The 24,597-nt window shown below is 34.8% G+C and overlaps 1 protein-coding gene across 2 annotated transcripts in view; it reads left to right on the top strand.

The window, feature by feature from the left end:
• LOC136832461 (serine-rich adhesin for platelets-like) overlaps nt 1-23,728 on the top strand; it is a 42,217-nt gene extending 18,489 nt beyond the window's left edge. Inside the window, exons 6-11 of one of the 2 annotated variants that reach the window (XM_067093365.1) lie at nt 1,143-1,208; nt 9,841-9,991; nt 11,150-11,362; nt 11,516-11,755; nt 18,106-18,200; nt 18,372-23,728. In XM_067093365.1, coding sequence (XP_066949466.1) covers nt 1,143-1,208; nt 9,841-9,991; nt 11,150-11,362; nt 11,516-11,755; nt 18,106-18,200; nt 18,372-18,954 — 1,348 coding nt within the window. In that variant the 3' untranslated portion in view covers nt 18,955-23,728. The remainder of the gene's footprint in view (nt 1-1,142; nt 1,209-9,840; nt 9,992-11,149; nt 11,363-11,515; nt 11,756-18,105; nt 18,201-18,371) is intronic. The other variant, XM_067093447.1, reaches the window with a different exon arrangement.
• Nucleotides 23,729-24,597: the final 869 nt, after the last annotated feature.

The raw sequence follows: 24,597 nt of genomic DNA, 5'->3' as shown, positions 1-24,597 counted from the left end.
TGGGTGTGATTTATCGAGAATATTAGCCACCAGGTATAAGGGTCTCTCTATTTTCATTTAGACACTGATTAATGCTTTCTGACAAACGAAAGATTTTGAAACCTCGAGTTTCAGAGCTGCCTTTCAGTGATAAAGATTTTGTCATGTCTAAATCTTATCTGGATATTGTCTTTTGTTTATTTTATATCATCAGTGTATGTCCTTAGTTGTCTTCAGAATCTTGAGTGTAACTGATTGTTCACAGGTATAATGCTTTTTTGCATTTGTACATATCTTTAATGTTCCTTTATTGTAAGAAAGTAAATGAAGTAGAGTTTAAATATGGAGCAAGAGAATAGAATGTAATAGTATTAACTGTTTTAGACAGTGCTGTGTTATTAACAACAAACAAAATTAGTCATATGTAAAGAGATTTTTATGAAAAAATTAATAAGTGAAAATTAATAGGAAACAAGGAATATTACACTTATCAAAGAGCACTATAATAAATCAAATGCAACTAACAGAAGAATTATAGAGGAGACAAGTAAATCTGCTTTAGCATTCTTCTGTTTTTGTGCTTGATTTACGATAGTGTTCTTAAGTAAATGTAATATTTATTTCTTGATCTGTTATTGATTATGTCTAATGTGATAAACTATATAATATACCCAGCCTTTTAATTTTTTCATTTGCTTTTTATTTTCTGCTTATTTTGTATCATTGATAAAAAGTGCAGGTATGTCTTAGTGGTAATTTGTAATGTCTATTTTATGTCACAGGGAATCATATAGAAGAAAGTAAACCCTGTACAGCCCAATAAAATGGCAGAGCTTCTCTACCATATGTGATTGGCTTAAGACAGAATCATTCTAGGATTATACCAGTTGGCCAGACACTTGTGATGAAATTAACGTTTTAGAAATACAGTATTAGAAATATTGCATTTGATTCAACTTGTAATAGTTCATAATTAGAGTTGTTGCAGTGTAATTTTTAATGTCATAGATGTATAATTTTTTCTTTGTGGGTTGAATAATGATTTGTTAGGTCATTGAAATGTGTAATGCTTTTCCTCTCCTACTGTAGCAGACATATCCCTTATATGCTTGCATCTTGAATGCCTGTTTATTTTTTTTCCACCTTTGTTTTTCTCTTCCAAGTTTGAATGCACGTCGCAGCCTGTTGCAATTGAATAACCTTGCGAGGATGCACCAGCTGCAGCTGCTGTAAGTAGGTCGTGAACCAGCTGCTGCTCCTATGGCTAGTTTATTTTTCTCTTCATTTTTGACTCTTCACATGATCTCCAGTAGAGGTCAAACACTTAGAGAGTAATGATTCTATGTTTGTTTAGCTTGGGTTTCATGTTTTTTTAATCTTTCAAAAATGTTTCAGAATTATTTGAGAAAGTCAAAGCTTTTCATGATCATTTTCTGCAAAAATGAGTGGTGATGTGGGCTTTAGTTGATTGTCAGGTAAATTAAGGAGAATGAATTATTCTTAATTGGAATCATGAAAGGACTACCAATAATATTATGTAGACAGTCTCATAGTATTTTTATTTTTTTGAGTAAGTAGAAAGACAAAGCAGGTAAGTTTTTTACTACTGTACTTATAAGAAGTAGCTGATTTTTTATAATCTTTTCCAAATTTATTCAGTGTTTAAAAGAATAATAACACTATAAGTCACTCCTTAGTATAATTGACTAACTTTGGAGATAAATTTCATATACTTCTGATAAGGGAAACCAGTCAGCCCTTCCATGTGTTGTTTCCCAGTTGCTGTATAATTCTAAACTAAATGTTCACACATATGGGTGGGACATCTCTTGAGTCATAGATTAAGGGTATCTTGAAATGTGAGTTTTTGTTTCGATGCTAAACTCTGGTTGATAATGGTTCTGAAGAATTGAGGGGACCTAGGATAATCACATTAATTTTTACAGTAAGATAGACCGTTAGTACATGAGCAGATACTATTTTTAAATTAATTTTTTAGTTGATTAAGGTTTTTATTTAAGTTTCAGTGCCAGTGTAGTCCCCTTTTTGTTGATGCATTGTCCAAACCACTTGTTGAGGTCATAAGGTCATAGAGTGGCTAATGACCAAAAGAAACTGACCCATTGCTACTTTTCAAACCAGTACATGTGGACCATAAACTAAGAAACTATGTGCTTCTATCATATTTATACCTTTTCTTGGGAAAGTAGTGGAGGGGTCCCTAATACACATTGATAAAAGACTAAACAAACAAGAATTTTTTGATACACCATTTTCCTTATCGGAGTACTGATGCTCCATTGCATATAATATAAAACACCCACTGCTGTGTGTGTGTATATGTACATGTAATTGTAAAAGCTGATAACTGTTCATACAAAGTATAAACCTCTTATTTTACTCACAACAGTATGGTGTTGTGTTAACTGAGCATTGAATCATGAGCTGCTAAACAAAATTTTGAGGTCTTCCATTCAGATGAGTTTCCTGCATTTGAAGAAGCCCCCTTTACTTTCTGCCTCACAAAAGTCCAGGTTGGTGTTTAGGCTATCTTAAGATGCGGCTATGCTTGTTTCAGCATGAATATTACCCTTCATCTGTGTAACATAGAAGTAGATCTTGCTTTATAATAAGATTAAAACAGATTCCAGTGTTCATCAAGAAGACATTGTGACCACTGAGACACAAATGGGTCAACTGACATACATTGAAGAATGGAATTTCATGACACACTGACTTACTTTAACAGAGAGATTGTCTAAACACTTCACACTGTAATTTCAGTTAGAGTTTCTGAGACAAATCAACCTGATGTAATAAAGGCACAGGTTTTAGAGTTACAGTTAAACTGTAACAAACCATAGGCTCCCAAGGCCCATTGACTTATTGTGAAAGTTACACAGGTTTTCCAAGATAAGATACTGTACAGTGTGACATCGTTGAAAGTTCAGGAGATGCTTTGTCCCCCAGGTGATAGAAGCACAGATTCTTGAGACACACCCTAATGTTATCACTGTCACCATGGAATGTCTACATCCTATGTCAAGGACATAGATTCTAAAAAAACTGAAGACTGCCCAAGATTTATTCATTTCACTCACAAGACTAGAAGTACAAAAACCAAAGATGTCTCAGTTTGCTAGAGGACATCACAGCACATCTAGTGTAGTTTCAAAACACTAGGTGTTAGTTAAACATGGAAAGCAGGATAACAAATAAACCTGATGAGCTGTTTTCTGGCCAAATATGAGAAAGCCAGCTTAATCCTGGAATTTATATAAGAATTTAAAGGCAAAAAAATTAGATTACCTACACAGAAGATTCACAAAACTCATACAACACAGATATTTATTAGAAAATTTTTAATATTTACCAAGCTTGCACATTAAACATATCAGTATATAATAACATACATGGGTGATATGTTTGTCTCTGATTATTATTATTCAGATGATGAAGTCTGTTCCTGTGCAGCAATCCCACAGGGCCCATTGAATTGAAATTCAAGTCTTTAGTAGTCTTAGGACTATAAATCCTGGTAGTTGTAAGCTTGGTTTTTAACAGCTCTGAAAGAGCAGCAGGTCGCAAGTCCTTGCCACAATGCATTGGTATACATGTTTGCTTTCTGGCAGTGTGGAAATTAGCCAGGAAGTACCTTTTTGTCCTCTGAATCTTAGCTGTATTATAGCTCTTTGTTGGATGAGTCGGTAGAGCTGCAGACTGTCACTCGATGGGCTGGAGTTCAATTCCCCGGCCGGCTGGTGAAGAGTTAGAGGAATTTATTTCTGGTGATAGAAATTCATTTCAAGCTATAATGTGTTCGATTCCACAAAGCTGTAGATCCTGCTGCTAAGTAACCAATTGGTTCTTAGCCACGTAAAATAAGTCTAATCCTTCGGGCCAGCCCTAGGAGAGCTGTTAATCAGCTCAGTGGTCTGGTAAAACTAAGGTATACTTACAACATTTTTCTTAGCTGTATTTGGGCACATGAGCACTATGCTTGAAGTTTTAGCTGAACTTCCTTTGTTCACAAAATATAATGCCAAGTTAGTGAGACTAACCTGGTGTAGCAGTTTGGGGAGAGACTTCATCGGTCTAGGAAAATCAGTTGCTGCCTGTTTTAGGAAGGCTCTTTATTTGAGCTTGTAACCATTCACAGCTTTCTGAGGTGTGACTTCGGCTTGTGGATGAAAATCAGTCATATGTTTAAAACTTTTCTTTTGCAGTGACTTAATTTTAAGAAAGAAAACACAACTTTAAGAAAGAAAACATTCATCACCCCATTTATTCCTTATGATGTCTCTTGACAGCTCCCCATGTTCAAATTTGCATATTTCATTTTATTAGAAGTTAGAGGGTTAGTTCTCTGCATATTTTGATAAAATACAGTAGCTTACACATTTAGGTTTTGTAACTGGGTTTTTGAGGTTTAATTGATAATTTACAGAATATTAATAACACAAGAATTCAAGCCAATAGTTTCTTATACAGTGATATTAATTATGTAGAGAAAGTTTGAAAACAAAGATGGAGACTTGTGAACTTGCTATATTTTCTTCGTTGCTTATTAATATCTCATATCTCCAGCATTTCTAAAGAGTAAATGATGTGTGTTCATGCAAAGGAAACTAATGACAAGTTATGATTTTTTTTTATCCATTTTTAATTTTAGGAATATGCTGTAAAAGGTTGCACTTCCAGGAAATCTTAGTTCTGTTTGTAAAAGAGGCTATTACAGTTCCTTCACATAGAAATGTAAGGTATCAACATCTCTTTAGTGATGGAGATCCTTTTAAGATTTTGCAGTGAATAGGATTTGTTTATTTTGACAAAGCCAACGGTCTTTTTGAGAGAGTACCTCTCACTGGAGCATCATATGCAGCTTCTAGTCATAGAGCAGCTTTATGGTTATTTATTTTATTTTCTGTAGTTTTTCAGTTATGGTGTTTGTAATGGGTCTTGAGTTTTTAGTATTATGGTGTTTGTAATGGGTCTTGAGTTTTTAGTATAGTAAAAAAAAGTGTAGATCTTGTACACAATTTGTCACTTGTAGGATTGTAGTGAAATACAATAACTGAAAATCAGTTTGAACACACTTAGATAAACAGTTTTTGTTCAAGTAGTTATGGATTTGTATGATGCGATAAGTTTCATGAAATGTCAAGAAAATAAGCAATCATAAGAATCTTTAGCCTGTTTTGGAGACATACTGATACTGTAATTAAGTAATCTAAGAGACATGTATGCAGTATCTTTTGGACGAAACAGCGGTTTGTAACCTTATCTACTTTATGTATTGAAGAAAGATTTATTGAAGGATTTTTCATATAGTACAGTGTACGGAAGTGTAAAGTATACTAACACTTTGTTATCTAGCATGCATCCTGTTGCATGATTTTTGAATGATCAGAATAGGAAGTCATTTGTTTTGTTAACTGAAAATATGTGTCAGTAAATAGACAGTATGATTATTAAAGATTAGGTAAACAGGGTACTGTATGTGACTTCTTACCAATAGATTGGTGATGTCTATTTGACATACACATTTTCTAAATTTCTATTAATCTCTTGTTTTAAATGTCATTGTCCTATACAAGTACAAAACAAAACTGTGTACTTTGTATGTCACTAACTAACATAAAGTTGCACCGTACTAATATATGTACATGCATAACAGATTTTTAAAATTTTATTTGAGCTGTGCTGCCTAATTTGGTCTGTCACTAGCCAGGAAATAAGTTGCCAGTACTGTAGTGATAAAGTGTCATGAGTTTCCGTCTCAGGTAAGGCTCATGTGAGGGAGCCCCTACACACTCAATTCACAAATGCAATGGCCTTGCTGCCCTGTTTATTAATTGACAAAGATGTGTGTGTTAGCTCTAGTTTTTATTATCTTGTCTTTTTTTTTATAGCTTCTGTACCTATTATAATGTCAGGATTTTCAAGCCTGTTGGCAATGCTGGTTGTTGTTTTGAAATATAACAGACTGAAAGAAAATGGAATAAATGACCACAGACATCCCTCAAGAACTGATTATGAGGTGACAGATCATTCACCAAAAGCATTATGATGAGTTGCAAGGGATATGTTTCTAGCCACTCAAAAACCTAGTTATTTCAGAGGACCCTAGCCAACTTTTTAATAAATGTTTACAATTTAAGTGTAAGTATTTAAACATAACTAAATTGAGAGAAAAAAATATTTCATGAAATAAAATGGGAAAGAAAAGGAAATGGGTAGAAAAAGCAAAGAAAGGACGTGAACTCACTAAGTGGTAGATAAGGTGATATGTAGAGGGGTGAAGAGTATTGAGGGTTAGTTACTTAGTGTTCTTCCTCTTCATCTTTTAACATAAAGATTTGTAAATTGATATCAGTGTAGCAAAAACTTGGACGACAGTTCTTGTCAGAATTTGGAAGTAGTGATGCAGTACATGTAGTGATTACAGGAATGCACCACCAGTTAAGAATTTTGTATTTGTTATCATGGCATTTTAACTGCTCACTTTGCAATGCAGTAGTAAGTTGTGTTTGTAGAAGTACAGTATCTTTAGCCTGACAGCACAACCACAGGATAATTCTGTCCAGTTTTACAAATGATAAGAAATAATGGAATTGTGATAAGATCACAAAAACTATCACAGAGGACTGCCTATAGATATTGTTAGAAAATTTACTTTGTTTCAACACAAACTTTACTTTAACTTTGCCCATTTTGTGTGTTTTGCCTACTTTCATACACCTGATTCCACTATAGCTAGCTCTGCCAGGTTAACTTGTGCATACAGGTTCCCTCAGGTCCCTAGTGGTTAACTAAAATGCTTTTTGTGTGTCTGCTGACTGACCAATAGCTTGCAGAGATTCCCTGACTTTTGGAACTGTTCAAGATTACAGTATAACATTTCTGAATAGCATTTTTATATCATTACTTTCTAATAATGTAATTTTGCTTTTGTTGTGCAATATTGATGGTAAAATTTTCATTAAGACCTTAGCATAGGTTTGTGAATAGCAACAGAAAGTTTTTGTCCTGTTGGTTGGATAATACAGCATCATCTCTTCATGAAGATTAATAATAACTCAGTCTTTTGTATTTCACAACACATCACAGGCTTCCCTGTTTATGTCCTGAGATCCTTAAAATTTTCCACTACTTCATAAAAACCCTATCAGTTTACAGTTGGACAGTATGCTGAAGAGGGAAACATCACTTCCCACCCAAGTAGTGACTGACTATGAATAAAGTAAGGCCTGTACTTTGTGAGGGCACATAATTTGATTTTGGTGAAGAGGGGTGGAGGAGATTGTGGTAGAGAGCATAAGTTGTTATAAACCACAAGTAACAATGCTCAGCTTAATTGTAGTGATAATAGTAATTTAACTGAGAGTGGACTTCTTCCACCCTCTGTGGTTGGCTTGGTCTATATCTGCTTCAGGATTTTAGAGCATCAGTAACATTAATGATAGTTAGAAGGATGTGTCTATTGGTTAGTGTGAAGACTCAAGAGCTCTTATAACATATTATTGACCTGGATCTTGCTTGGTACCTTACCGGGCCAGGCAGTACAGCATATGGTATAATTGGGTATATGTATTTATGGAACATGAAAAACATTCTACATTTTGTTTCTGCTTAGCAGTTCCAAAACAGTGATGCCCATCTTGTTAATCTCTAAACTGAATTTGTTTTGGTAGATTACTGGAGAACAAAGGAGGCTCCCTCCTGATGATAGCAATCTTGTTGAAAGATTAGACAGCATGCTTTGCCTTTCAGAATAATGTGTGCAGAACTAAGATTATAGTGAAATTCCATGGACTGAATATGATTTTGACCTTTTCAGCTATTAGTTTATTGAATCTAAAATATTTAATATTTTGTCAGTTTTGTTGACTAAGGAGTAGTTTTAATTAATTAAAAATGAAACTTGATAGTTTCTCAATGAAAATAAATACATACTTTGGAATGTATGATGATCATATGTCATATTCTTAAAAGGAAGATGTTGTTTTGTGAAGTATTGTTGAAGTAAATGTGATGACACCCCTTGAACCCTTCGTTTGAATTTTGTCATCAGTAGATAATTAGAATATTCCATTGTGCCATTGGTTTGTACTTTATAGATTCTTTTTGAATATCAACTTTTTTCTGTTTGAGATTTTTAGTTACTTTCATTATTGGATTTTTAGTTATTTTCATTATTGCAAGGCAATAGGCAGTTTAACAAACCTGGAAGTTTTAACCTACCCCTGAGCTGTGAGTTCTTGGGTCAAGGGTCCTTAGACTCCTGAGGGTGGAAGTTTTTTCAGTGTTGTCTTTCTTGACATTAAATTCAGCAGCTGATCTTCTGTCATATGTAATTTCAAGAAACTATACCTCCCTAACAGTTGTGTTACAGGAGACTACCTTAAATTTTCAACCATCTGTTGAGAAATACCTTTTCTCGGAAGTAAATGTGAAGAAGGAAACCCAACATAAAAATGTGAATGATGGCAATGAAGCTGCTGCAGAAAGTACCTGTCATAAATCTTGACAATTAAGTATACGGGAAAATCTTCACTGATCTTACAAACACTTGTTGGTAGAAGTTTCCCAGAGTTGATCATATTCATGGACACTTTGATTAGTTACTTTGAGACTAACTTTATGAATGCATATGCTTGAAAATTTGGTTTTAAAATTATATGAGTAATGATGAGATCCTTTGAGCATTATTGCCTGTGGTGGCTAAGCAGTGGTGTCATGTCAGAATGATTGAATGATTATTTTTCGTTTTCCAACTTAACAGGTACTATAGTGAGGTCATTTCCATGCCAGCCTATTCATGGAGATTTGGCATTGGCTCTTCCAGTCCCCATTTAAGTGGTACCTCCTTCTTCACCAAAAAGATAATTCTGAACACTCAATAATGGGCGCACAATAGTTTCTGCTGGTACTGTATATATTTGGAGCCTTCTCCAGGTTTAGCACATCCACAGCTGCAACTTTTATTTTATTGGAAGTTGCACCCTACCGAAGGGAAGCTTTAAGGTTTTCCACCTTCCCTGAGGGTTACGTAGAGGTACCCGTAATATCAGGTACCTTATTCTCTCTTTGCTGAAGCTTGGACACCTGATATTATCTTCTTGTCAAGGAACACTTGAATGTTTTAGAAATTAATGCTATACGCCTGGAGTGTTTGCTCTCAGATTTAGATGGAAAGGAAATTTGCCAGTGTATTTTGAATATTGCTACCATGGTTCATTTGAAGAACCAGAGCATTACCAGGCAAGACCCCCATTCTACTTAGGTTAAACCTACAGTAGAATGAGCTTAGGGACTTGACCATCATGGTGCTATGTCATTAGTGCGATGTCTCCATCTGATAGTTTGCAACTATGACTGGAGCTTGGAAGCCCGCTGTCATGTGTCTAGTTTGTTTTTACTTGGACACCAAACGCATTAGGTCCTGAAGGTCTTTCTTTTACACAGGTTGATTTCTATGAAGTAAGGAGTAAACATTTTTGAAAAAATGAAAGTAGTAGTACTGTAGTTTAGTTTTAAAAAACTGACTCACATTTTTGGAAGTGTTAATGTGTTATTTTTGGAATTCCTAGTTTTTTTTGTGTTACTTTTGACAAACATCCAAAATGAGGTGGCACTTTGCACAGTTTCCAGATTTTTTACACTTGGTTCATTTCAAGATAAATTCATGTAAGAGCATGATTATGAATGCAGTATTATGTTCCTCATTAAGTTCAGTTTCACCACATATATTAACCCATACAATTTGTATACAGCCTTTGGGAAAAATAGTTGCTAAAGTAAGTCTTTAATCTAGCCATAATTTGCACATAAATGTTTTAATGGACATGATTTCTACAGACCTTATTTTGAGTTGAAGGCAGCTATAAACCAGCAGCTAGAAGCCCAGAAACAAAGAGTGCGACAGTTAGAAGAAAGTGTCACTGGAGCCAAGATGACTTATGCTCAGGCTCTTGCCAACCTTGAGACCATTTCTGATGAAATTCACAGAGTAAGTATCCTGCTACAGTTGATTATATATTAGTATTAGCAAAATGTGATTTGAATATTTAACATGTCTTGGTGGAACTTAAAATCTTCAGAGTATGTACTGTCATTTTAGAATTGTAAATCACAGGTAAAATGTTTAAAATATTTAAGAACATGATGGCTGAGGGCACTTTATGTATATTGTATGAAATATATATACCAAATTATTTTTTAGTCTTGATACATTTAAGAAATCATTGTCAAGATGGGACACTAGCTTCCTGTTTGGGTTATGCTCTTGCATTGTTTCAAGTTGTTTCTTTCCTGTTCATGATCCTGTATACTGTACTACACTGATTCTGTACTGTAATTTTCCACTGATTGTTTAAGTACTTGATTTTGATTGGTCAGAATATATGCAGAAAGGCTACATAAAAGTTCAAATAAATTTTTTTCAAGTGGTTTTGGCAACCAATTGCATTTCACATGTTAGTTGGTTGCTGGTGCTTGGTAATTGTCTTCATCACTCAAATTGTGCTCTCTTTTTCGTGAAACGTGTTTCAAGACTATTTAGTGGACTAACAACAGTAACCAAATCACTGTGCATGTGAAAAAAGAAAATATATACTGTAAAATGAAGGTAGAGGGAAAGAAAATGTGTAAGCAAAATTGGTGATAGTAAAGTTAGGTAAATAATTTATCATAAAAATTAGGTGTATTAAAAATGTGCTTGAGGTTGCCCACATGCACTAGTTTAAAGGCTGTGGCATGGTTCAAGGTTTGAGAATATTGCTTATATAGTCATCACTCAGAGTTAGGTAATAAAATGAGGCACTAGAGGTGACACCACTGGTTTTGATGATGGTACAGCCACTCTCATCATTTATACAAAATGTGATTGAAAGAAAGAGGCTATTGAATTTCTCTGAATGTCATTTGGTAGCCTTTACATATCCTGGGTTTTATATTTAGATGATTGAACTACACTGAGATATTTTATTCATATGATTGTGGTCTGGTTGAAAAATAACTGATTACTTTAGGTTCATGATCATTAACTTGTAGTCATATGTTATTGAAATGATATACACTATAGAAATAGGGTCATATAAAGGGATAAAATTTTTGCCTTATAAGTAGTGTGATACCATCACTAATTTTTCTCATCTAACTTTACCAGACCCGCCAGTCTCAGTTAGACTTGGGAATTCGTGGTGTTGGTGTCGGAGCAGAATCTCCCTTGCCTCCTCTCCAAGCAGTTGATGGGGGAATACCTCTTTCTGGAAATCCTCTCCATTATGCTGGGTCTAGCCTAGACTCGGACACCCAAGACGATTATAAGACTCTGCCTGGGAAACTGGGATCGGTAGCTGCACCAATACTGTCGTCTGTGGTAAATATTTCTTTGGTGTTTAAGTTTTTATGGGGAGTTAGATATATCTGATAACAGCATGCCATTTTAGTTTTACATACACTACATATCTGACTATTTGTGCATCTTTGAGATGACCCCTGATATATATCTGATTATTTGTATATCTTTCAGATGACCCCTGAAGCAGCTCGTTCACTTCTTGCTAGAACCCCTTCTACCTCAACTAGTAATATGCCTACTGAAAGTCTTTCCACCACAGTTTCAACATTGCCCAAAATGACAGATATCTCATCAACTGTATGTACAACTGCTTGCGATGTTGCACCAAACAGTGTAGTGGTGGATGCGGAAGATGTGGTTGTTGAAGAAGTAGATGGGGCAACTGCATGTACAGATTTATCAGGCTGGCAGGTTAGTTACAAATCAGTAATGCTTGAATTAGTTGTATTCTACACTCTTGGCTGTTATGTGGAAATATTTCCAGTTTGCCAGATGTTCAACGTTTTGATATTTTATCACAGATTGTTCATGTACTTGGCAACATTTTGTTTGAGTGTGTGATTGTGATAATTTGAAAGCTTTTAAGTACAGTATAGGCATTTGCTGTTAGTGGATTGGTGGCCTGGTTAAACTATCTCTATCATTAAAAGTACTCATAGTGGTGACAGGATGGGAGAGGGCATTGATCTTTATCACGCAAACGGGAATATCAGTATTAAGATATTTATGCAATCCTTCATTGTTTGTTGGCTTTGACCTATTACAGTACATTCAACCTTTCAGCTTCGATAAAAGATATATTATTAATTTGTTGGATACTGAAAGGATCAGCGGCTAAAGAATAATCAATTGGTAAAGAGTGTGCTGAATGGTAAGTAGGACGTTACCCTCGGCAGTATAATGTGCTACATTGCTTTGAAATGTTTCGGATTTATTCTGTTTTCTCATTGAAATAGTTATTTTTTACTAAAGGTGGGTAAAACTGCCTGGCAAATATAACAACAAAGAAATAAGGAACTAGGTTTATAAAGATTGTAGGTTTTGGTGAAAATGACTGTCAGGTGTCTGGTTATGGCATTGCTTTAGTCACTACACTAATGTTTGTAAAAAGTAGTGTTCACAGCTAGAAGGCAAGTTTGTAGTATGTGAAGCATCCTGACTGAAGAGAAAATGGGATGACAGTGCTGTATTTTGTAGCTTTAGTTCCAAGTTGTTGGTAAATTATTTTATATTAATTTTACCATATTAGATGTGTACAGATTCTATACATGTACTGCAACTGTTATTTGATAATTTTATTTGGTACTTCTGAAAATCAGAAACTCATTACAGGGCAGAAAAAGTGAGATACAGTATTGCAAGTTATTTATCTAATCTGACTGTTGGAAGGATTAATTCTCAGTTTCTTTTGCTGTAGTGGTTATTTTAGTTGATCATAAAGGCATGTTGAATTGTTAGCAAAAAACTTTGTGACCTTCAGCTGCATGAGGCTCAATTAGATTATTATACTAAGATAAAGAAATTTTGAGACATATGGTTTGAACAAAGGATTTGTTGTTGAATGAGTGGATGCCTTCCGTTTGACATTTAGGTAAGAATTGACTATAGGGAGCAGATAAAATGTTTAAAAAGTAGAAAGCATGGCTGATAGAGGTCAACGGAATGCTGCAAAGAACCGTCAGCACCATTACAGTACTGTGCCCAATATGTACTGCAGTTGGTAGTCCAAGTTTACTTGGAACATTATCCAAAAGGAAATCCCTCTGAATTTTGTGCTTCAATCGATCTGCTCTTGTATTGATAACAGGAAATGACAGAGAATTCAGAGTTCACATAAATTAAATAGTTTTACCTAGTCAATGTTTTGCACTTTGTTTTTGTTAATTTTGCATTGTAAGCATTTTGTTATACTTAAAGATGTTTTGGAAGTTTTATGATCAGATATTTTTGAAGATGTGACAGTATTTATTTCTACATTTCTGATCGGGACCTGTGTCAGCCGGGAAATAATCCATTCAGCACTTATTTCTAGGTAATTCCGTTGCTAGATACCAGTGAAAAGCTAATGTAAAGCTGGGGTTACTACCCCAGAGTGAGCTCCAAGAAATGGAGTCGATATGGTAAAGGGTGAGATTGTCACAATCACGGACCCTGCCCTATAAAGATTCCCAATGTCAAAAGTCCCAACTAAAGAGGTGCCGATACAAGCCCATGCACTACTCATGGACTGTACACAAGGCAACACTAGTCGATTCCATTTTAGCACGCCGATTTTGTTCACATGAATTTTGTGCCTTATTTTGTGCCTATTTTGGCATTTTTATGGCATCCTCACAAGGTTCTTCTTCAACAACTTGAGTACCAGTGTTTTATTGTTTTTTAGGCGATTGAGGCTCCTTATTTTCCTTTGGTTTAATAATTAAAGGAATTTATAACGCCCGTCTCGGACCTCCTCTCACGACGTCTCATGACCTCTTCTTGGGTCGGCATGTTTGTTTTGTGTTATTTATTTGTATACTTTTTTGTTTGGGAGATATTCCCAATTAATGATTCCTAACTTTAATGGGTTTGATTAATTTTATGTTTGTTCTGTACCCTTTTACTACGCAGAAGTGATGTTTAGCGCTTAGGCTACGGCTACCCTCGCCCATTCTCTTATTTTCATGGCTTCATTATGCCTTAATTTTTGTCCCTCACTTCTTTAGCTTTTGGGAATTTTATTTTCATTGGTACTGTTACGGTTTTTACTTTGTTTTTACAATTTTTGTTTATTTTGTGAATTTTGTGTCCTTGCTGGTCTGGCGCTGTCTTGCTGTTTAGGCTACGTGGTTCCTCGGCCTATTCGCTTATTATTTTGGCTTTATTTTGCCTTTATAATCTGCTACATATATAAATATGAAAATAGGGTCTGTCAAGAAAGTATACTCATGAGCTTATTGGTGGATTATGACATTCTTCAAGCCAATAGGAGTGTCATACAGAAGTAATTTACCTTGTATTTTAAGTGGTCAGACTTTCAGAGAGTGGAGGATAACTCTAACAGTGAAACATGTGACTGTCCAAACTTCAGTCAAGAGAGAATGTCAGGTTTTGGAAATCAAATACTGTATTGTAAGGAAATTTTCCAGAATTTGCAATATCCCTTTATCCAAATACTTAATAAAAGTTGAATTTTATTACCAAGGACAAACTGTTAGGGCCAGCTTAAGATTGTTGAGTAGTTTGACTTGGTGATTTAGTTAAACTATCTAATACAGTACTGTATTAATAATGATAATGAAACTCCAAAAGGAATACCTTGAAGTATCCAGGATCCATCTGCTGGCAAGTTTACAGATTTACCCCACCATGGTTCAATACCTGCACTTGTACAGAGAATAACACTGCTGTATCAATGCTGTTTATATTTTTCACTTTGCTGTAATATGAACATTGACCAGTTGTTGACCAATATTAATGAGTAAGAGAGGCGAATCATAAGGAAAATTGAGAAGACACTATAAGATTAATTTGCACGATGCAGCCATTCTTTTTAACAGAATATGCTTGAGAGAGGGTCTACTTCCTTCCAATAATAATAATAATAATAATGCTAATAGATTCACAATTTGAAAACAATCTGAGTAATAAAATCCACAATTATATAGTAAATATATTACTATGTAAAATCAAAGACTTCTTCGAACACCTGAACGGTGTTCCCTCATCAGTGTTAACGTTAAATGCAAAGTGAGGGTAGCTTTTATGAAATCGTTTTTAAAAATTAGGCTCAGGCGAGAAGATAACAGCCCATCACGGGATTTTTATTACTCACAATAATAATAATAATAATACAATAATAATAATACAATAATAATAATAATAATAATAATAATACATAATAACAATAATAATAATAATACAGACAGACAGACTATACATAACACAAAAGGAAGGGGGAGAGGGCTACTAACATAGAGAACTGCATCAGCATCAAGAGCAGAGCACTGGGGCAATATCTGAAAACCAACGAAGACGAGTGGCTAAGGAGTGCATGGGAAGAAGGTCTGATAAAAGTAGATGAAGATCCAGAAATATACAGAGACGAGAATGAAAAACAGAACAGAGGAATGGCAGAACAAACCAATGCATGGACAGTACATGAGACAGAAAAGAACTGGCCAGCAATAAAATATGGCAATGGCTACAGAGGGGAGAACTCAAGAAGGAAACAGAAGGAATGTCCAAAGAACAATAGATGGAAATAACATCTCACCCATATGCAGGAAGTGCAATATGAAAGACGAGACTATAAACCACATATAAGCGAATCGTCCCGCATTTGCACAGAACCAGTACAAAAAGAGGCATGATTCAGTAGCAAAAGCCCTCCACTGGAGCTCAGTAAGAAACACCAGCTAGCTTGCAAATAAGTGGTAATTGTGTATGAGCACCAACCTGAGGGAGTGATAGAAAACGATTAGGCAAAGATCCTCTGGGACTATGGTATCAGAACAGATAGGGTGATACATGCCAATAGACCAGACGTGATGTTGATTGACAGAATCAAGAAGAAAGTATCACTCATTCAATGTCGCAATACCATGGGACACCAGATTAGATGAGAAAGAAAGAGAAAAAATTGGTAAGTATCAAGACCTGAAAATTTAAATAAGAAGGATATGGAATATGCCAGTGGAAATTGTACCCATAATCATAGGAACACTAGGCACGATCCCAAGATCCCTGAAAGGGAATCTGGAAAAACTAGATGCCAAAGTAGCTCCAGGACTCATGCAGAAAAGTGTGCTACTAGAAACAGTGCACATAGTGAGAAAAGTGATGGACTCCTAAGGAGGCAGGATGCAACCCGAACCCCACACTATAAAAACCACCCAGTTGAATAGGATGACTATGATAGGCGCCCCCCCCCAAAAAAAAAAAAAAATAATAATGATATTTCTGTATGGAATTTGTATGCTTTCATCTTCATCATAAGCATTTTTACATTTTTATGTTAATGAAGTTAGATGTGGAATGAGTTCTGTCATCCCTGTCAAGTGTGCTTTCTGCCATGACCCCCATCATTTTGAGATCTTGTACATTTTTCATGATTAATACTTACCATGTATTGTGGAATCACTGTGCTGTATCATAAACTGGGATCGGCAGAATTTTTTCTGTAGTGTTAAATGGCATTTAAGAAACAATCATATAGAATGTCTCTTCAATACCTGTTTTTGTGGGGTTTTGGGGTGTTTGTCTTTCACTGTACAAATACCACCCCATTGGACTATGAATAAAATAAGGACTTGCACTCAGTTGAAATATTTATGAAAAAGTTCCTCATATACCCCAGAACACCATAGACAAAAAACCATAGATCATTTAAGACAAAAACGGTCACATTACGCGATTTATACAGATGGGTCTGAATCACATGGAGTAGGATATGCAGCTATATCCCAGTACAAGCCATACTGCTATCTTGCCTAATAATGCCTCAGTCTTCACAGCAGAGTTGTGCAAATTGCAGTAGCCATCAAAATCATAAAGCAAGCATCATTCAATAATTTTGTTATTTTTAGTGACTCAAGAAACGCTATAGAAGCCGCTCAAGGTTACTACTCAAAAAATAATATCGCACAGGAAATTAAATATGAACCTACAAATTGTATAATAATGGAAAAAATATTGAAATATGTTGATCCCCTGCCCATGTAGGGATTAAAGAAATGAAGAAGCTGATAAAGCAGCTAAAGAAGCAGTCTGCATGGCAAGAGCAAATGTAAAATCCCACCAGTGATCACATAAGAGATATAAAACAATCATGATAAATAAATGGCAAAAACTATATGGAACAAGGAACCTATAAATAATAAGTTGAAAAACAGATAAAATCCAGCTGCTGGTGCGGAGCTCATCAGGTCAGAGAGAGAGATTCGACACAAGTAATTCTGACGCTGGCCTAGGCCATACTGCTTTGACACATGGACACTTGGAGAAACAGTCCACATGGCCCTCTTCCCACGCCCAGAATGCAAAAGTGTTGATAACAGTCAAACATGTGTGCGACTGTCCAAAATATAATCAGCAGCGAGCATCAACCTTTGGAAACAAATCGGGGGGAAATTTTATCAGAATCTTATACATTTTCAGTCATCCCAATTTTAACTTTCATTAAGAAGTGTAACTTTATAGACAAAATATAAAAACCAAGTAAATAATGAAAATACAGAAGCCTGTAGGGCATTTAATGAAAAAAAAATTATGTAATTCTGAATTTTAATTTTTAATTTTTATGAAATTTTATTGTATTCTTTTAATCTTAATTTTTTGTGTGCATGCATGAAACGAGCGAATGTATTTATTGCATACATGCGTTTCAGAGTAAGCATGTTCATTATACAGTTTTTTGCTTTTAAACTTCATTTTCATTTATTCATCATCATGCGAATGACCTTTTGGCTCCCAGTCTCAGGCCCATGGACTAGACCTGGTACTTCATTCTATCTCTTAGGCCAGCCCTATGAGAGCTGATTAGTCAGCTCAGTGGTCTGGTTAAACTATTTTGATAATAATAATAATTCACTGTACAATGTTACACCTACTTCCATTTTCTTTTTAAGTGAGCATCATTCACGCCTCTGCTTTATTACCCACTTGTGTTTCAAGTATAAAAAATGATTTGGGGCCCTTGACTATACTAGTGCTTATTGCATTAAATTTAGAATGTTATCACTTGTTTTAACTCAGTAGTAATGCTTCATTGTTTTGTGCAGGTAATTGGTTTAGGCAGCCCAGCTCTCTCCTCAGCCCAGTATTTGACAGTGGAGGACCGTGATTCAACAATCTCGGACACTGAAAGCTTAGCCAGGTGTGTAGGCTTTTATTAAAATTACAGCTTAAGAGATTTTGCTGTGCTTGGATATTGTATAATTAGAAATGCATTTCATATGTCAGGTTGTATGTGTAGCAAATACATACAAGCTCAAGAGTTATATTTGTCAGAATAAATATTGATCAAATTTTCCTTCCATCTTTTCAGCATTGAAATGCTTAGTGATGAAGCTATTGCTGGTCTGATGTTAGATGAAGAGTTAGCTGAAGCTTCAAATGCTATGGGCACACCACTTAATACACCAATATGTGATTTGCCTCTTCCTTCAACGTCTACTATGTGTGCTTGGCCAACGATAGTACAGAACTACATAAACACTTCTGCAGAACCTCAAGACACTTCTACAACACAAACTGTGCCTGCATCTGAAGAGGGTAGCCAAGAATCCTGCACTAGAGTGAGTGAGTCAATGATGGGCCTTCAGCTTGAAGATTCCTTCAGTCCCATGACAAGACAACTGAATCCGCCTCGGAGCCTTCCTCTCAGCCACGATTCCTCGTCCGAACACTCTTCCCCTGAAGACCTTACTCCAGGTTATGTTCCTTTACAGAATGTTTGCACCCCTTTCTCTCCAGAGGAATGTATTCCTTACAAGTCCACTAGTTCTTCAGGACCGCTACGGCGTAGTTCTTCTAGTAGTGAGGAGGCTAGGGAAGAACCTCATCGTAGCTCTTGGGTATTGGAAAATGTGCCACAGATGCATGATGAAGATACCACTGCCAAGCCATAAGTATTATATACTAATCCAGTTTGTAATTTACCTTTTCGTTTGGTATAACAATCTTGATGCTGTGCTGACTCAACCACTCTAGTTTTTGCAAACATTTTGTCGAATGCTTTTGATAACATCCATCGATAGACTTGTATTCCCGGTTAACTACTTTCACTCTGTAATATTCCTTGTAAATCTGAATTTTAATGCTTTTTGTATATTGCATAAAAGAAAATAAACATGGTTCAGATTACATTATACGAATAATACAAACATTTGTTTACTACTGTCCCTGAAACAGGCTAAGCATTCCATTCATGCAATGGTGTCAAAAGAGTATATCAGCGTTTTTCCATACATTTCTTCTGTGAGCAGATGAGAGGACATATTTTTCTTGTACTTTATACAGCAGTGAGTTTGTGCTATTAATGAAATTACCATACTGATCTCCTCATATTCATGATATTTAGTCTTATTAAGACTGGAGTCACACATGTTGTATTCTATACAGTTCAGGATGAATGAATCATGCCATGCTTAATTAACAGTGCAGTATTAAACGAGGATAGAGTGGTGTAGAAACTGATGATAAGTGCCTGAAAGGAAAATTGTAGTAGCTCTCATATTTGCTGTACAGTATATTGTTCTGAAAAAATTGCTTTCTGTTAGCAAAGAAATTTATTCCTTGTATCTTTTTAAGTGCTTTTTATTAATAGCTTATTTAGGAAAGTTTACGCACTAGCGTTACATTAATGGAAGATATTCTCATACTGTAAAGCAATTAAAATTCATTGCCATATTCTGATTCTTGTTGTTGTATGGTATCAGTTGTATTACAGTACAGTATACAGATATTTGTGTGTATGATGAAGGTTGGTTAGATGTAGTTAAGTATTTAATGAGAGAAATGACAAAAGGTTATTTGGAGCATTTTGGCATGACATTCTTAGTTTGCAAACTAATCATACCCCTGTATTTTTAAAAGCAAAATGTGCATGGTTTTGTATCTTGTGTTAAATTGATATTTTACTGTTGTTTAGGTTTGTGCAACTACTTGTAGCACAGGGATGGGTGAAAACAAACAGTGCATGGGATAGATATTTAAAAAATTGAACCTGTACTGAAACAATTATTTGCTGGTATGGTACTTAAAAAAAGAGACATATTTTCCTTTAAATTGGATGGAAGCTACCAATATATATCATATCACGTTACGTATACAGTATTGTCGTACACTTCAAGAAAGCATCCCTATAAAAGAAACTGCTCTAAATTGTGCTCATGCTGATATTCAATTGGAATTGATGATATGGTACCTTATATTTGGGAATCATTCAATACTGTAATCTAAGAAAATGAAATGAAGTATGTAACTTACTGTTTTTGTTAAGTGAATGTTGCTGCCTTCTCCTCTTTAAAATAAATGATAGGGCCAGAAAGTGATACAACAATAGAATGAGTATCTTTTTTGCATCAATTTAATTGTGCTGCTCTCATTTTGGGGGTCCAGGGGTGGTAGAGTATTCCTGGAAGATTCTTAATTATATTCTAATTGAACAAAATCATAATTTCATGTTAGAGAACTTCTTGTGCCAGGATCCTGCATCCCTCACTGTGGAAATGATTCTCTTCAGTTGAGGAATGAGTAAGGTAGTTTGAAGTTATAAAGACAGGGTGGTAGATTTATAAATGCTGTAAACCTAAGTTTTTTTTATTTTGTTACCTTTTTAGGAGAAATTTTGCTATACAGAATATGAGCTCTAAGTTTCCATAGTTATCATAAGTTTTTAGTCAATACGTATTCGGTGGCAAGTCATGAAAATATTTTGTTATTTGATATCTTCCGTTGATAACTAATAGACTTTAGTATGTAGTACCACAGAAGCAGAAATACTGATGATATTAACCGCAACTAATTTTTATTTGTGAAGCAGAAGGCAGGATTTAGTCCCCAGGAAGTTGGAAATAAGCCATTGAAAAGAAATGAATTTATCATTAGTTGTAATAGGAGTGCGAGTGGTCGAGTGAGAATTCTGTGTTAGACAGTAGTCCATTTCAAGTGAAATGTTGAAGATGCTGTAGATCAGTTTTTTCATTTAAATTGTTTTACTGTTGTAGGTTTCTTTGTGTAGGCACAGTAAGTAGCAGGCCAGAATATTAGCTACTTTGTTTTTTAGAGAAAGAATGAAAGTTACAAATCTGCCTGTAGAGGGTGTGTGTTTGGCTTGAAAATACAGATGGTGCTCTCATGTCTTTTTTTTTTTTTTTTCTGAAGCTTCCAATCAGCTTGGAACTGTCAGTAGACATTATATTGTAAAATATAAAGTATAAAAATCAGAATTTATTCATAACTGGCACAGAATGCACATGCTTAAGATTTTGTTCTGAGTGAAATTTTTTTTTAGTGTTGGGATGCATAATACAAAAAAAAAAGACAAATACAACCACAGCTAAACTTTGTTTCATATCATACTCAAATTATTGTTGTTTTTAATGTAAAGCTTCTGTTGTTCATACTGTATACAGTACTGAAAGTTATATTAAAAAAGTCAAGATTTTATCTGTTTACTGCAGTTAGTCAGTTTTCTATATCTTTCAGACTCCAAAAATATGATAGTTATGCATAATTTTGATAAATCTCTGTTGGAGAATTTTTTGTTAGTATGGGTCACGAATAATTCAAAATTTTCTTTAAATAGGATAAGTTTTTGTAAGGATTGTTATATGTACCTATTGTTTTGGATGAGTACTTTTGAAGTTGTCATGTTAAGGGAGGACTGCTTAGCTATTTGAAAGCTGAGGAATGTCTTACTGGCATCTTTTATGTTAACAGATTTCCAGTTACCAGTCTGAGTGCTTTTTTTTTTAGTAAACAATAATTACATGAACATATGTTGCAGTTTGTGTTGGCCTCACTTCAGATAATTTTTGAAAAAATAAGAAAGTTATCAAGGTACAGTTTGTTTTAACATACTGCCGATATTGTGTGACTTGTTGGTTATTGTCTTATTTTGCTGAATGGAAAGTTACTTAAGTAGTCCTTTTTTTGTGTGAAATTAACTTATATAAGAATTATCTGCCAAAGTCATTGTGTTAAGTACTCTTGTTCCTATTTAATTTTTATTTTTACATTTTTATGTAATTTTGTAGATTACTGTCCCCAAATCAAATTTCACTGGTTATGTTTGTGTGAATTTATACAAGTACAGCATTATGTGCTGTAATGTTTGAATACTACATTGTGTGATAGTATGATTTTCTGTTTAAGTGGATTTTCAGACGAATATTTTTGAAAGCTTAAGATATATGTTTTCCATGTAAAATACTGGTATACATTACTGCCCTAGGTTTTGTAATTTGTGGGTATGCATATCATGAAAATCTTAGATGTCATTACATTTTTTTATGTTACAATATACTAATTCTTTATTGTACATTAATGATGTATTTTGGTGCAAAAAACTATGTTGCAGTACTACATTGCAGTGACAGGTAACTGTACCAAACCCAAAAGCACTTTACGGATACAGTAAAGGTGATTGACTATTCAGGTTTTTGGTGCTGGAAAAACTTAACTTCTTAAATTGTGGTGATATTTCAACCAGCTGATCTAGTCTCACTTATTACATTATCTAGTCAAGAAATTCTTCATATTATGTACACTACAGTACTTAGGAGGATTAAGTACAAAAATCTAATACTAAGGAAAACATTTCCCATCCGTTATAAAAATTTTGACTTTTATACAGGGTTCAATATAGTTCAAAGAATTTTTCTCTAAAGCATGACCCATTTGATTAATTTTACTTGTGACATATGGGCATCAGTTATTTTTGATAAAGTTCAGCTAATAAACTGATTTTTCAGGTTTCATTGATATATTCGGGATTTAAAGGAAATTTTTATGCTATGTGTACAGTATTTGTTACAGAAAAGGTACTTTACTTGTAACATTTAAATAGATGCCCATTTCTGCTTAGCAATTCCTTACCACTTTAGCTTCTTATAATTACGAATGGAATCTTTCCAACTCAGACCATCGTTTCATCTGTTATCCGGCAGCTTCGTCTAGTTGGCTTGTGTGCCATACTATTTTCAGTACTGTTATGCATCAGCTTATTTAACGTTAAGGAAGGGGATACTTTTTCAACTTTTCAGTCATTATAAAGCTGAATATTTGTAGAAAGGCTCGTTTGTGGGGTTCTAGTTACAGACAGTAACTGTTTTGGTTTGGACTTCAGGAAAAGAAAGAGAATGAGTTGGTAGCGAGCTCCTTCATACTCTTGATTCAGAAATATTTATCCCAAGTCTGTAAAATTATCTGTTGCTAAATAGAGTTTCTAGCTAAGGAAATGTTGAGTTTTATCTGTTCATAGGTCAGTGAAGTTGATAAAATTTTTCATTAAGCATTTAAATGCTTAGTGTTTCATCCTCTACTTATAAAAATTGCTGTTTATTTCTTAAAATACTTGAGATTTTCCTCTATGAAGTGTGTGCATGTTAAGCAACAAGTTACCTAATAATGATTTTGTATCCCAACACATTTAGAATTCATTGTAAAGTTTTTATTGTAAAGAATACTTATTCACTGCAATTTGGTTTGTGGTCTTGAGTTGTGAATTAGGTGAACTCTGAAAAGCAGAACTTCATGAGTTTAACATTCCAAGGGTATGTTGTTTTGGTGTATACAAAAATGCACACACCAGTCGCAGCAGCAGCAGGCAGTGTGCAATATGTAATTGTGCCAATAATATGTTCTTGTACAAGCTTGTTAATAAACTTGAATATGTTATTATGCCTTGTAAATTTTCCTTCATGTACTTTATGAGAATATTCTAATCTGAACTAAATTTCAGAACAATGCATGATAAGAGAAGGTTAATACTGTACACGGTATTGTCAGTGATGTCCTTGTGCAGGAAGATGCCATTTACAGTGCCTTGTGTAGGTTGGTGAGGTGGTACTAAATATTTTTTCTCCCGTAGTGTGGGGGTAGCGCCATCAGTACACCTCATGCAGTGCACTGTAGACATTACTTGGGTTCTTTGCAGTATCCCTTCAATTCCTAGCTACAACTCTTGTCATTCTTTTAACATATCCCTGTCCATGTTTTTCTTCCATCTTACTTTCCATCCCCCCAACAATATTGTTTCATGGTGCAACTGTGAGGTTTTCCTCTTGTTACACTTTTAAAACCTTTTTACTTTTAATTTCTTTCAGCACTGAATAGCCTCATAGGTTCCAGTGCTTTGCCTTTGGCTTGAATTTTATAATCCATTCCATTCCTAAATACTTTTGTCTTACCAGCAGTATTAATGTCTTGTTCCTGCTACCCTTCGTTTATGAAGGCATGCTTTGTGTGAGCACTTTGTAAGCCCAGAAAGAATATTCATTAGTCTGGTTAAACTACCTTATAGGTCATAACATAGTTGCCTAAGGATGATTTCAAGAAATTTATGGAAGATGCATCTTCCAAATAACATGTTTCATGTCCTTTGTTAAAACTGTGGCCAAAATCTTAATTTCTCTCCAGCTAAAACAACCTATATTTTTATTTTTGTTTAACCAGGTTGCTCATTCTAAGCCTCTATTCACCTCAGTGGGTGATACCAATTACAGAGAGCCTTGTATGGAACCCAGTAAATGGGAAAAGGTTCTTTG

The sequence above is a fragment of the Macrobrachium rosenbergii genome, chromosome 1 (assembly GCF_040412425.1).
Source record: "Macrobrachium rosenbergii isolate ZJJX-2024 chromosome 1, ASM4041242v1, whole genome shotgun sequence".
Taxonomy (NCBI): domain Eukaryota; kingdom Metazoa; phylum Arthropoda; class Malacostraca; order Decapoda; family Palaemonidae; genus Macrobrachium; species Macrobrachium rosenbergii.
Note: the sequence above shows the minus strand (reverse complement) of the source record. Positions and strands in the feature narration are given on the sequence as shown.